Genomic DNA, 14,958 nt, shown 5'->3' with positions numbered 1-14,958 from the left:
GACGTCTGTGGTGGGAAAATTAATGGAAAAGATACTTAGGGACAATATATATAATTATTTGGATAATCAAGGCCTGATTAGAAACAGTCAACATGGATTTGTGCCTGGAAGGTCATGTTTGACTAATCTTCTTGAATTTTTTGAAGAGGTTACCAGGGAAATTGATAAGGGCAAGGCTGTGGATGTTGTCTATATGGACTTCAGTAAGGCATTTGACAAGGTTCCACATGGAAGGTTGATTAAGAAGGTTAAATCGTTGGGTATTAATAGTGAGGTTGCAAGATGGATTCAACAATGGCTGAATGGGAGATACCAGAGGGTAACGGTTGACAATTGTATGTCAGGTTGGAGGCCAGTGTCTAGTGGAGTGCCCCAAGGATCTGTGTTGGGTCCACTGTTGTTTGTCATTTACATTAATGATCTGGATGATGGTGTGGCAAATTGGATTAGTAAATATGCAGATGATACTAAGATAGGTGGAGTAGTTGATAGTGAGGTAGATTTTCAAAGTCTACAGAGAGACTTGGGCCTTTTGGAAGGGTGGGCTGAAAGATGGCAGATGGAGTTTAATGCTGATAAGTGTGAGGTGCTGCATTTTGGTAGGACAAATCAAAATAGGACGTACAGGGTAAATGGTAGGGAATTGAGGAATGCAGTGGAACAGAGGGATCTGGGAATAACTGTGCATTGTTCCCTGAAGGTGGAATCTCATGTGGATAGGGTGGTGAAGAAGGCGTTTGGTATGCTTGCCTTTATAAATCAGAGCATCGAGTATAGAAGTTGGGATGTAATGTTGAAATTGTACAGGGCATTGGTGAGGCCAAATCTGGAGTATGGTGTGCAGTTCTGGTCGCCAAATTATAGGAAGGATGTCGACAAAATGGAGAGGGTACAGAGGAGATTTACTAGAATGTTGCCTGGGTTTCAGCACTTAAGCTACAGAGAGAGGTTGAACAGGTTGGGTCTTTATTCTTTGGAGCGTAGAAGGTTGAGGGGGGACTTGATAGAGGTTTTTAAAATTTTGAGAGGGACGGACAGAGTTGACGTGGGTAGGCTTTTCCCTTTGAGAGTGGGGAAGATTCCAACAAGGGGACATAGCTTCAGAATTGAGGGACAAAGGTTTAGGGGTAACATGAGGGGGAACTTCTTTACTCAGAGGGTTGTGGCTGTATGGAATGGGCTTCCGGTGGAAGTGGTGGAGGCTGGCTCGATTTTATTATTTAAGAGTAAATTGGATAGGTATATGGATAGGAGGGGATTGGAGGGTTATGGTCTGAGTGCAGGTAGATGAAACTAGGTCAGGGAGAATGGTCGGCGTGGACTGGTAGGGCCGGACAGGCCTGTTCCATGCTGTAGTTGTTATATGTTATATATGTCCCAGAGAAGCAGGTCCCAGGTCCCAGAGCCCAGAGAAGCAGGTCCCATGTCCCAGGGTCCCGAGTCCCAGAGTCCCAGGTCCCAGAGTCCCAGGTCCCAGAGTCCCAGGTCCCAGAGTCCCAGGTCCCAGAGTCCCAGGTCCCAGAGTCCCAGGTCCCAGGTCCCAGATCCCAGAGAAGCAGGTCCCAGAGAAGCAGGTCCCAGGTCCCAGAGTCCCAGGTCCCAGAGTCCCAGGGTCCCAGGTCCCAGATCCCAGAGTCCCAGGACCCAGAGTCCCAGAGTCCCAGGTCCCAGAGTCCCAGGGTCCCAGATCCCAGAGTCCCAGGGTCCCAGAGTCCCAGGGTCCCAGAGTCCCAGAGTCCCAGGTCCCAGAGTCCCAGGGTCCCAGGGTCCCAGAGTCCCAGGTCCCAGGTCCCAGAGTCCCAGGGTCCCAGGGTCCCAGGTCCCAGAGTCCCAGGTCCCAGGTCCCAGAGTCCCAGGTCCCAGGTCCCAGAGTCCCAGGGTCCCAGGTCCCAGGGTCCCAGGTCCCAGGTCCCAGGGTCCCAGGTCCCAGAGTCCCAGGTCCCAGGGTCCCAGGGTCCCAGGTCCCAGAGTCCCAGGTCCCAGGTCCCAGAGTCCCAGGTCCCAGGTCCCAGAGTCCCAGGTCCCAGGTCCCAGAGTCCCAGGGTCCCAGGGTCCCAGGTCCCAGAGTCCCAGGTCCCAGGGTCCCAGGTCCCAGGTCCCAGAGTCCCAGGGTCCCAGGGTCCCAGGGTCCCAGGGTCCCAGGTCCCAGAGTCCCAGGGTCCCAGGGTCCCAGGTCCCAGAGTCCCAGGTCCCAGAGTCCCAGGTCCCAGGTCCCAGAGTCCCAGGTCCCAGGTCCCAGGGTCCCAGGTCCCAGGGTCCCAGAGTCCCAGGGTCCCAGGGTCCCAGGTCCCAGGTCCCAGAGTCCCAGGGTCCCAGGTCCCAGAGTCCCAGAGAAGCAGATCCCAGGTCCCAGGTGATATCTGATATCTGGTGTGGGCCCCACAGCGCTCACCCCCCCCCCCCCCGCCCTGTTGTTTAAGGGCCGGGCCCCGGGAACACGGAAGCGGCGGCCCAGCGGGGGGGGGGTCGGGGCTGGGGTTGGGGGTCGGGGCTGGGGTTGGGGGTCGGGGCTGGGGTTGGGGGTCGGGGCTGGGGCTGGGGGTCGGGACTTTGTGCCAACTTTGCCTGACTATTTGCGGAGTTTGGGCCGAGTTGGCGGGACTTTGCGGAGTTTTGCAAACTTTGTGGGACTTTGAGCCGGACTTTGTCGGGTGTTTTGGCGGAAGGTTGAGTTGACCGTGAGTGGCGGCTCCGGGCCGGGCCGGGCCGGGACAGTGGACGGGCCGATGGGCAGCACCAGCACCGGCACCGGCACCGCCACCAGCGCCAGGCCCGGACAGATCATCCACCTCAATGTGGGCGGCAAGAGGTGGGTGGTGGCGCCGGCCGGGAGAGCCGATACAGCGGATACAGCGGCAGCGACAGCGGCTCCACTCCGTGTCGGCTCGCTAGCGGCAGTGTGTGTGTCAGTGTGTGTGTGTTAGTGTGTGTGTTAGTGTCAGTGTGTGTGTTAGTGTCAGTGTGTGTGTTAATGTGTTAGTGTTACTGTTAGTGTTAGTGTGTTAGTGTAGTGTGAGGGTTAGTGTGTCAGTGTGTCAGTGTGTGTGTTAGTGTGTTAATGTTAGTGTAATGGTTAGTGTGTTAGTATGTTAGTGTTAGTGTGATGGTTAGTGTGTTAGTGTGAGGGTTAGTGTGAGGGTTAGTGTGTTAGTGTTAGTGTGAGGGTTAGTGTGTTAGTGTTAGTGTGAGGGTTAGTGTGTTAGTATGTTAGTGTTAGTGTGATGGTTAGTGTGTCAGTGTGTGTGTTAGTGTGTTAATGTTAGTGTAATGGTTAGTGTGTTAGTATGTTAGTGTTAGTGTGTTAGTGTTAGTGTGATGGTTAGTGTGTTAGTGTTAGTGTGAGGGTTAGTGTGTTAGTGTTAGTGTGAGGGTTAGTGTTAGTGTGAGGGTTAGTGTGTTAGTGTTAGTGTGAGGGTTAGTGTGTTAGTATGTTAGTGTTAGTGTGATGGTTAGTGTGTTAGTGTTAATGTGATGGTTAGTGTGTTAGTGTGTTAGTGTGAGGGTTAGTGTGTTAGTGTGTTAGTATGTTAGTGTTAATGTGATGGTTAGTGTGTTAGTGTTAGTGTGTAAGTGTTAGTGTGTGTGTGTGTTAGTATGTTAGTGTTAGTGTGTGTGTTAGTGTGTGTGTTAGTGTGTGTCAGTGTGTGTGTTAGTATGTTAGTGTTAGTGTGTGTGTTAGTGTGTGTGTGTTAGTGTGGATTAGTGTGTTAGTGTGTGAGTATGTTAAGAGTGTTAGTGTTAGTGTGTGTGTTAGTGTGTTAGTGTTAGTGGCAGTGTGTGTTAGTGTGTGTGTGTTAGTATGTTAGAGTGTTAGTGTGCGTGTGTTAGTATGTTAGTGTCAGTGTGTGTGTTAGTGTGTTAGTGTTAGTGTCAGTGTGTGTGTTAGTGTGTTAGTGTTACTGTTAGTGTTAGAGTGTTAGTGTGTTAGTGTTACTGTTAGTGTTAGTGTGTTAGTGTAGTGTGAGGGTTAGTGTGTCAGTGTGTGTGTTAGCGTGTTAATGTTAGTGTAATAGTTAGTGTGTTAGTATGTTAGTGTGAGGGTTAGTGTGTCAGTGTGTTAGCGTTAGTGTGTTAGTGTTAGTGAGGATTAGTGTGTTAGTATGTTAGTGTGTGAGTATGTTAGTGTTAGTGTGATAGTGTGTTAGTGTTAGTGTGATGGTTAGTGTGTTAGTGTTACTGTTAGTGTTACTGTTAGTGTTAGTGCGATAGAGTGTTAGTGTGAGGGTTAGTGTTAGTGTGTTAGTGTGATGGTTAGTGTGTTAGTGTTAGTGTGTTAGTATGTTAGTGTTAGTGTGTTTGTATGTTAGTATGTTAGTGTTAGTGAGGGTTAGTGTGTTAGTGTTAGTGTGTGTGTTAGCGTTAGTGTGTTAATGTTCGTGTAATGGTTAGTGTGTTAGTGTTAGTATGTTAGTGTTAGTGAGGGTTAGTATGTTTGCATTAGTGTGTTAGTGTTAGTGTAATGGTTAGTGTGTCAGTGTGTTAGCGTGTTAGTGTTAGTGAGGGTTAGTGTGTTAGTATGTTAGTGTGTGAGTATGTTAGTGTTAGTGTGATTGTGTGTTAGTGTGATGGTTAGTGTGTTAGTGTTACTGTTAGTGTTACTGTTAGTGTTACTGTTAGTGTTAGTGTGATAGAGTGTTAGTGTAAGGGTTAGTGTTAGTGTGTTAGTGTGTTAGTGTGATGGTTAGTGTGTTAGTGTTAGTGTGTTAGTATGTTAGTGTTAGTGTGATAGTTAGTGTGTTTGTATGTTAGTATGTTAGTGTTAGTGAGGGTTAGTGTGTTAGTGTGAGTGTTAGCGTTAGTGTGTTAGTGTGTTAATGTTAGTGTAATGGTTAGTGTGTTAGTGTTAGTGTGTTAGTGAGGGTTAGTATGTTTGCATTAGTGTGTTAGTGTTAGTGTAATGGTTAGTGTGTCAGTGTGTTAGTGTTAGTGTGAGGGTTAGTGTTAGTGTGTTAGTGTTAGTGTGAGGGTTAGTGTGTTAGTGTGTTTGTGTGTTAGTGTTAGTGTGTTGGTGTTAGTGTGTTAGTGTTAGTGTGATGGTTAGTGTGTTAGTGTTAGTGTTACTGTCAGTGTGTTAGTGTGTCAGTGTGTTAGTGTTAGTGTGTTAGTGTTAGTGTGATGGTTACTGTGTTAGTGTTAGTGTTACTGTCAGTGTGTTAGTGTTAGTGTGAGGGTTAGTGTGTTAGTGTGTTTGTGTTAGTGTTAGTGTGATGGTGTTAGTGTGTTAGTGTTAGTGTGAGGGTTAGTGTGTTAGTGTTACCGTCAGAGTGTTAGTGTGTTAGTGTTAGTGTGAGGGTTAGTGTGTGTGTTTGTGTTCGAGTGAAGGTTAGTGTTAGTGCTAGTGTGAGTGTTAGTGTGTTAGTGTTTGTACTAGTGTGTGTTAGTGTTAGTGTGAGTGTGCATGTTAGTGTGAATATTAGTGCTAGTGTGTTAGTGTTTGTGCTCGTGTGTGTGTGTGTGAGTGTTAGTGTGAGTGTGAGTGTGGGGGTTAGACAGAGCCAGATGGGTTGGGGCTGGGGGTTAGGATTAGGCAAAGACAGATGCTTTAAGGTTAGGAGTAATGGAGTTTCAGTCATAGAGTGATACAGCGTGGAAACAGGCCCTTCGGCCCAACTTGCCCACACCGGCCAACATGCTACACTAGTCCCAACTGCCCACGTTTGGTCCAAATCCCTCTAATCTAAAGAAGGGTCTCGATCCGAAATGTCACCCATTCCTTCTCTCCAGAGATGCTGCCTGTCCCGCTGAGTTACTCCAGCGCTTTGTGTCTATCTTCCGTGTAAGCCAGCATCTGCCGTTCCTTCCTGCACACTGCATGTACCTCCACCATCTTCTCTGGAGCTTTACTTGGCCCATTAAGGCAACAACACCATAAACAGACAATAATTCAACATATCATCAGCTCGGTAATTAGGCCACAGTGCAAGTCGAGGTACAGAGATAGGGAGGTTCTGCTGCAGTTGTACAGGGCCTTGGTGAGACCACACCTGGAGTATTGCGTACAGTTTTGGTCTCCTAATCTGAGGAAAGACATTCTTGCCATAGAGGGAGTACAGAGAAGGTTCACCAGATTGATTCCTGGGATGGCAGGACTTTCATCTGAAGAAAGACTGGATAGACTCGGCTTGTACTCGCTGGAATTTAGAAGATTGAGGGGGGATCTTATAGAAACTTACAAAATTCTTAAGGGGTTGGACAGGCTAGATGCAGGAAGATTGTTCCCGATGTTGGGGAAGTCCAGAACAAGAAGTCACAGTTTAAGGATAAGGGGGAAGTCTTTTAGGACCGAGATGAGAACGTTTTTTTTCACACAGAGAGTGGTGAATCTGTGGAATTCTCTGCCACAGAAGGTAGTTGAGTCCAGTTCATTGGCTATATTTAAGAGGGAGTTAGATGTGGCCCTTGTGGCTAAAGGGATCAGGGGGTATGGAGAGAAGGCAGGTACGGGATACTGAGCTGGATGATCAGCCATGATCATATTGAATGGCGGTGCAGGCTCGAAGGGCCAAATGGCCTTCTCCTGCACCTATTTTCTATGTTTCTATGTTACACATAATGCTGGAGTAACTCAGCAGGACAGGCAGCAATCCAGCATCTACAGTTCCTTCCAATGCTGCCTGTCCTGCTGAGTTACTCCAGCGCTTTGTGTCTATCTTCCGTGTAAGCCAGCATCTGCCGTTCCTTCCTGCACACTGCATGTACCTCCACCATCTTCTCTGGAGCTTTACTTGGCCCATTAAGGCAACAACACCATAAACAGACAATAATTCAACATATCATCAGCTCGGTAATTAGGCCACAGTGCAAGTCGAGGTACAGAGATAGGGAGGTTCTGCTGCAGTTGTACAGGGCCTTGGTGAGACCACACCTGGAGTATTGCGTACAGTTTTGGTCTCCTAATCTGAGGAAAGACATTCTTGCCATAGAGGGAGTACAGAGAAGGTTCACCAGATTGATTCCTGGGATGGCAGGACTTTCATCTGAAGAAAGACTGGATAGACTCGGCTTGTACTCGCTGGAATTTAGAAGATTGAGGGGGGATCTTATAGAAACTTACAAAATTTTGTATACTATCTTTGGTGTAAACCAGTACCTGCAGTTCCTTCCTACACAAACAGAGATGGTACCTGCCTCTCCTGGACTTTAGAGATACAACGTGGAAGCAGGCCCTTCGGCCCACCGAGTCCACACTGACCAGCGATCACCCCGTACATTAACACTATCCGACACACTAGGGTCGATTTACAATTTTACTGAGGCCTGTGTAGAAAGGAACTGCAGATGCTGGGGGTTAGAATTAGGTTTACACCGTAAAGAGACACAAAAAGCTGGAGTAACTCAGCGGGTCAAGCAGCATCTCTGGAGAAAAGGGATTGGTAGCGTTTCAGGTCGAGAAATTAGTGCAGCCTGTTCCATACATCCACCACTCTGCCGCCACTGAGATTAGTTTAATTTGCCGTCATATTTGGTCGCAACATGGACAGGCGAAGGCCCTATTCCTGTACTGTTCCAAGACTCGTAGAGTGGTACAGCGTGGAAACAGGCCCTTCGGCCCAACTCACCCACACCGGCCAACATGCCCCAGCTACCCTAGTCCCACCTGCATGCATTTGGCCCATATCCCTCCAAACCTGTCCTATCCATGTACCTGTCTGTTTCTTAAACATTTGGATAATCCCAGCCTCAACTACCTCCTCTGGCAGCTCGTTCCATACACCCACCACCCTCTGTGTGAAAAGGTTTCCCCTCAGATTCCTATTAAACCATTTCCCCTTCACCTTGAACCTACGTCCTCTGATCCTCGATTCCCCTACTCTGGGCAAGAGACTCTGTGCATCTACCCGATCTATTCCTCTAATAATTGTAAACACCTCTTTAAAATCATCCTTCATCCTCCTGCGCTCCAAGGCCTAGAGTCCCAGCCTGCTCAACCTCCCTGTAGCTCAGACCCTCGAGTTCTGACAACATCCTCGTAAATCTTCTCTGGGCAAGAGACTCTGTGCGTCCACCCGATTTATTCCTCTCGTGATTTTATCCACCTCTATAAGATCATACAGACATGAATCTATAAAGGGTGAAGGTACTACCACAACTATGTTTACCGGGCCTTCAATGTACGAACAATGTACCAAACATGTTCCCAATGTTGGGGGAGTCCAGAACAAGGGGCCACACACAGTTTAAGAATAAGGGGAAGGCCATTTAGAACTGAGATGAGGAAAAACTTTTTCAGTCAGAGAGTTGTGAATCTGTGGAATTCTCTGCCTCAGAAGGCAGTGGAGGCCAATTCTCTGAATACATTCAAGAGAGAGCTAGATAGAGCTCTTAAGGATAGTGGAGTCAGGGGGTATGGGGAGAAGGCAGGAACGGGGTACTGATTGAGAATGATCAGCCATGATCACATTGAATGGCGGTGCTGGCTCGAAGGGCCGAATGGCCTCCTCCTGCACCTACTGTCTATTGTCTAATGTAGGGCCTGAGGGGTCTGAGCTGCTGTGGTGTGAGGGGGGGCGTTGCGGGTGGGTGGGTGCAGACCCCTTGTTTCCCAGAGGCTGGAGACAACAACTGGACATTAATGCGTCGAAAAGAACTGCAGATGCTTTAAATCGAAGGTCGACCCAAAGTGCTGGAGTAACTCAGCGGGTCAGGCAGCATCTCTGGAGAGAAGGAATGGGTGACGTTTCGGGTCGAGACCCTTCTTCAGACTGACTGAAAAAGGGACTCGACCCGAAACGTCACCCATTCCTTCTCTCCAGAGATGCTGCCTGACCCGCTGAGTTACTCCGCCATTTTGTGTCGACCTTCGACTGGAGATTAATATTTGGATTCCTATATCTCCTACAGGTTTAGTTCCTCCCGGCAAACCCTCACCTGGATTCCAGACTCATTCTTCTCCAGGTAAGAATTGCCGACCGGTGCAGGGTGGAGACCCAAGTCATAAGGTCATACGTGATAGGAGCAGAATTAGGCCATTCGGCCCATCAAGTCTACTCCACCATTCAATCATGGCTGATCTATCTTTCCCTCTCAACCCCCCTTCCCCCCCCATAACCCCTGACACCCGCACTAATCAAGAATCTATCTATCTCTGCCTTAAAAATATCCACTGACTTGGCCTCCACAGCCCTCTGTGGCAAAGAATCCCACAGATTCACCACCCTCTGACTAAAGAAATTCCTCCTCATCTCCTTCCTAAAAGAACGTCCTTTATTTCTGAGGCTGTGACCTCTAATCCGAGACTCTCCCACTAGTGGAAACATCCTCTCCACATCCACTCTATCCAGGCCGCTCACTATTCGGTACGTTCCAATGAGGTCCCCCCTCATCCTTCTAAACTCCAGCGACTACAGGCCCAGTGCCCACAAACGCTCATCATATGTTAACCTACTGGGATCATTCTTGTGTGAGTCTGAGATTACAGTCGCTCGAAAGCTCAAGGTCCCCTCCCCCGATGCATGGATGTGGGGAGGATGTTTCCACTAGTGGGAGAGTCTAGAACTAGAGGTCATAGCCTCAGAATTAAAGGATGTTCCATTCGGAAGGAGATGAGGAGGAATTTATTTGTCAGAGGGTGGTGAATCTGTGGAATTCATTGCCACAGACGGCTGTGGAGGCCAAGTCAGTGGGTATTTTTAAGGCAGAGATAGATTCCTGATTAGTGCGGGTGTCAGGGGTTATGGGGAGAAGGCAGGAGAATGGGGTTAGGAGGGAGAGATAGATCAGCCATGATTAAATGGCGGCGTAGACTCGATGGGCCGAATGGCCTATCACTGATGAACATGAACTTATTTTAATAAAGGAATGGCTCAATTTTGTGGGTTGCAGGTTAGTGTGGAAAATGATTCTTTAAAAGACAGGAAAAGGGCGAGCATTTTTGATAGGTGTTTCCAGACTGGTGGCTGATACCTGTGGGGTGCAAACACTGAGCCCCCAGTCTCCACAAGTCACCCATTCCTTCTCTCCAGAGATGCTGCCTGACCCGCTGAGTTACTCCAGCGTTTTGTGTCCACCTTTGGTTCAAACCAGCTTCTACAGTTCCTTCGCATTACCCAACCCCTCGTTTCCCCCAACAAACAACTAACAATGGCCTGTTTCCTTTTTTAGATTTAGATTTAGAGATACAGCGCAGAAACAGGCCCTTCGGCCCACCGGGTCTGTGCCGCCCAGCGATCCCCGCACACTAACACTATCCTACACACACTAGGGACAATTTTTACATTTGCCCAGCCAACTAACCTACAAATCTGCACGTCTTTGGAGTGTGGGAGGAAACCGAAGATCTCGGAGAAAACCCACGCAGGTCACGGGAACCACGTACAAACTCTGTACAGACGGCGCCCGTAGTCAGGATCGAACCTGAGTCTCCGGCGCTGCATTCGCTGTAAGGCAGCAACTCTACCGCTGCGCCACCGTGCCGCCCATCGTTACCTTTTAGGGTATCTTTCGTTCATTGTCCTTTATCTCTCCACATCATCGTCTGTATCTCTCGTTTGCCTTATCTCCAACCGGTCTGAAGAAGGGTCTTGACCCGAAACGTCACCCATTCCTTCTCTCCGGAGATGCTGCCTCTCCCGCTGAGTTACTCCAGCGTTTTGTGTGTCTCTTTGGTTTAAACCAGCACCTGCAGTTCCTTCCTTACTTGAAGTATTTGGTTTGGTGGGTGGGTGGGTAGGGGTTTGTGGACGAGGGGGTGGCTAGGACTGGAAGGGTAAGTAGCTTAGAATTTTCCGTGGCCTGTACCTCAAACGTCGCTGAGTTTTGTCTTTGCTTTACAGCCTCCTGAGTGGTCGCATCTTCAGTCTAAGGGATGAAACAGGAGCTGTGAGTAACTCTGACATCAGCTGCAAATAGAAATGGCGTAGATTTGCTGATTTGTTTAGTTTATGTTCACGTGTACCGAGGTACAGCGAACAGCTTTTGTTGCGTGCTAACCAATTGGCGTAAAGGCAATGCATGATTACAATCGAGCCGGCCACACTGTGATTCAAAGTAAAATCAGGATGGGTTTTAAAAAGCTCTTTGTTCTTCACTCTAGATTTTTATCGACCGTGACCCTACTGTGTTTGGTACAATACTAAACTTTCTTCGCACCAGAGAGCTGGATGCCAGGTAACGGCCTTAACAGACAGGGAGAGTCGGTCGGCAAGTGTCACAGTTGTGTATCAATAGCTTGGCAAACTGTGACTGCCAGTGGCAAGAGTATTGGTTTATTTAGTTCAGAGATACAGCGTGGAAACAGGCCCTTCGGCCCACCGAGTCCAGGCCGACCAGCGATCCCCGCGCACTAACGCTATCCTACACACAACTCGGGACAATTTACAATGATTCCAAGCCAATTAAGCTACAAATCGGCACGGTGGCGCAGCGGGTAGAGCTGCTGCCTCACAGCGCCAGAGACCCAGGTTAGATCCTGACTACCAGTGCTTGCTGTACGGAGTTTGTACGTTCTCCCCGTGACCTGCGTGGGTTTTCTCCGGGTGCTCCGGTTTCCTCCCACACTCCAAAGCGTACAGATTTGTCGGTTAGTTGGCTAGGTATAATTGTAAATTGTCCTTAGTGTGTGTAGGATTGCTGGTCGGCATGGGCTTGGTTGGCTGAATTTTTTAAGATTTAGATTTAGAGATACAGGCCCTTCGGCCCACCGAGTCCGCGCCGCCCAGCGATCCCCGCACACTAACACTATCCTACACACACTAGGGACAATTTTTTACATTTACCCAGTCAATTAAACTACATACCTGCACGTCTTTGGAGTGTGGGAGGAAACCGAAGATCTCGGAGAAAACCCACGCAGGTCACGGGGAGAACGTACAAACTCCGTACAGACGGCGCCCGTAGTCGGGATTGAACCTGAGTCTCCGGCGCTGCATTCGCTGTAAGGCAGCAACTCTACCGCTGCGCCACCGTGCCGCACCACTCCTTCTACTGCAGCATAGAGTGATACAACGTGGGAGCAGGCCCTTCGGCCCAACTTGCCCACACTGCCCAACATGTCCCAGCTACACTAGTCCCACCTGCCGCGTTTGGCCCATAACCTTGCAAACCTGTCATATCCACGCTGTGTCTCTCTAAACTAGACAAATTGCAATCTTTACTGAAGCCAATTAACTTATAAACCTGCACGTCTTTGGAGTGTGGGAGGAAACCGGAGCACCCGAAGGAAACCCACGCAGGTCACGGGGAGAACGTACAAACTCCGTACAGACGGCGCCCGTAGTCAGGATCGAACCGGGGGCCTTGAAGGCACTGGGGGCATTACTGTTTACCCCCCTTCTGGTTCACTGCTAGTTCTTGACATCTCCCGCTCGCTCCTGGTCCCACTGACCAACGAACCTTTGGGTGAGTTACTGGTCCCACCAAGCCCTCGGTGGCAGGAGATACCCACACCCAGGATGATCAAACAGTTCCAATGCCCTGATGGTTTAATTGCTGCAGTTGTTTCTGTTTTTAATTAGCTCTGGGTTCCTGTGAACTAAAGGATTGGAGAATGGGGTTGAGAGGGAGCAATAGACAACAGGTGCAGGAGGAGGCCATTTGGCCCTTCGAGCCAGTACCGCCATTCAATGTGATCATGGCTGATCATTCTCAATCAGTACCCCGTTTCTGCCTTCTCCCCATACCCCCTGACTCCGCTATCCTTAAGAGCTCTATCTAGCTCTCTCTTGAATGCATTCAGAGAACTGGCCCCCATTGCCTTCTGAGGCAGAGAATTCATAGATCAGCCATGATTGAGTGGCGGAGTTGACTTGATGGGCCGAATGGCCTGATTCTGCTCCTATCGCTTATGAACATGAACTTAAGTCTGGATTTATTTCTTGACAGAGAGACCAATACCGAGTTGCTTCGCCACGAGGCTGAGTTCTACGGGATTTCTCCGCTGGGTAAGAGGGGCGATAAACTGGGGCAATGGACACGTGGGAAATGGTCCAAGTCAAAAAGGACATTAACATTCAGCCTGTAATGTGTGACTTTGTTCTAATGCAGAGCACTGCTCCTCACTGAATATTGTGGCCCCTCCAACCTGAAGCTGAAAAAATCCTTATGTAATATATATATATATATATATATATATACACATATACACCGATCAGCCAAAACATTATGACCACTGACAGGCGAAGTGAATAACATTGATTATCTTGTTACAATGGCACCTGTCAAGGGGTGGGATATATTCGGCAGCAAGTGAACAGTCAGTTCTTGAAGTTGATGTGTTGGATGCAGGAGAAATGGGCAGGAGTAAAGACCTGAGCGACTTTGACAAGGGCCAAATTGTTCTGGCCAGACGACTGGGTCAGAGCATCTCTGACACGGCAAGGCTTGTGGGGTGCTCCCGGTCAGCAGTGGTGAGTACCGACCGACAGTGGTCCGAGGAGGGACAAACCACAAACCGGCGACAGGCAGGGTGTTGGGCGCCCAAGGCTCATCGATGCGCGAGGGCAACGAAGGCTATCCCGTCTGGTCCGAACCGACAGAAGGTCGACTGTGGCACAAGTCACAGAACACTTTAGATTTTAGATTTAGAGATACTGCGCGGAAACAGGCCCTTCGGCCCACCGAGTCCGCGCCGCCCAGCGATCCCCGCACACTAACACTATCCTACACCCACTAGGGAGAATATTTTAATTTATATTAACATTTACCAAGCCAATTAACCTACAAACCTGCACGTCTTTGGAGTGTGGGAGGAAACCGAAGATCTCGGAGAAAATCCACGCAGGTCACGGGGAGAACGTACAAACTCCGTACAGACGGCGCCCGTAGTCAGGATCGAACCTGAGTCTCCGGCGTTGTATTTGTTGTAAGGCAGCAACTCTACCGCTGCGCCACCGTGCCGCCCTTTAATGGTGGTCACGGGAGGAATGTGTCACAATACACAGTGCATCGCACCCTGCTGCGTATGGGGCTGCACACGGAGGACCAACAGCATATTTGGCAGGTGGGCATAATGTTTTGGCTGATTGGTGTATATAAACACACACACAGATTCCTATTAAATCTTTCCCCCTTCACCTTGAGCCCTCTGGTCCTCGATTCCCCTACTCTGGGCACGAGACTCTGTGTGTCTACCCGATCTATTCCTCTCATGGAGTCAGAGTCGCTTGGGAGAGGGAGGATGAGGGTGGGGTGGACCAATATTCAGAACTAAATATAAATAACAGCAGAGACACAAGGAGCTGCAGGTAGTGGAATCTTGAGCAAACCTTGAGCAATGTGCTGGGGTAATTCAATGGGTCAGGCAACACCTGTGGAGGAAGTGGACGATTAATATTTTGGGTCAGGACCCTTCTCCAGACCTTTCTCCGGAATAGGAATCTGAGGGGTAACTTTTTCACACAGAGGATGGTGGGTGTATGGAACGAGCTGCCGGAGGAGGTAGTTGAGGCTGGGACTATCCCAACGTTTAAGAAACAGTTAGACAGGTACATGGATAGGACAGGGTTTGGAGGGATATGGGCCAAACGCAGGCAGGTGGGACTAGTGTAGCTGGGGCATGTTGGTCTGTTTCTGTGCTGTATCACTGTGTGACTACGACTCTTTACATTGGATTTTCATTCCCTTTCTCAGTTCGACGCCTGGAACTGTGCGCGGACTCAGAGCGCTCTTCGTGTGGGAGTGTCCTATTTCATGGATTCCTCCCCCCACCAGGTACGCCCACTGGCCTTCACTCCTGTTTCATTACTGATGTTCCAGGGACCCAGGTCAGGTTGTGCTCTGAGTGGAGATGCTGCCTGACCCGCTGAGTTACTCCAGCACTCTGTGAAACGTCACCTATCAATGTTCTCCACAGATGCTGCCTGACCCGCTGAGTTACTCCAGCACTCTGTGAAACGTCACCTATCAATGTTCTCCACAGATGCTGCCTGACCCGCTGAGTTACTCCAGCAGGTGACGTTTCACAGAGTGCTGGAGTAACTCAGCGGATCAGGCAGCATCTCTGGAGAACAATAGACAATAGAC

General features: G+C 49.2%; 1 protein-coding gene across 2 annotated transcripts in view; it reads left to right on the top strand.

The window, feature by feature from the left end:
- The first annotated feature begins 2,549 nt into the window (after positions 1-2,549).
- LOC144611697 (SH3KBP1-binding protein 1-like) overlaps positions 2,550-14,958 on the top strand; it is a 40,756-nt gene continuing 28,347 nt past the window's right edge. The window contains exons 1-6 of one of the 2 annotated variants that reach the window (XM_078430923.1): positions 2,550-2,809; positions 8,842-8,895; positions 10,773-10,818; positions 11,033-11,106; positions 12,820-12,878; positions 14,566-14,646. In XM_078430923.1, coding sequence (XP_078287049.1) covers positions 2,727-2,809; positions 8,842-8,895; positions 10,773-10,818; positions 11,033-11,106; positions 12,820-12,878; positions 14,566-14,646 — 397 coding nt within the window. In that variant the 5' untranslated portion in view covers positions 2,550-2,726. Of the gene's footprint in view, positions 2,810-8,841; positions 8,896-10,772; positions 10,899-11,032; positions 11,107-12,819; positions 12,879-14,565; positions 14,647-14,958 lie in introns of those variants that run through there. The other variant, XM_078430924.1, reaches the window with a different exon arrangement.

This window comes from Rhinoraja longicauda, chromosome 41 (genome assembly GCF_053455715.1).
Source record: "Rhinoraja longicauda isolate Sanriku21f chromosome 41, sRhiLon1.1, whole genome shotgun sequence".
NCBI classification, from domain to species: Eukaryota; Metazoa; Chordata; class Chondrichthyes; order Rajiformes; family Arhynchobatidae; genus Rhinoraja; species Rhinoraja longicauda.
This window is presented reverse-complemented; position numbering and strand designations above follow the sequence as displayed.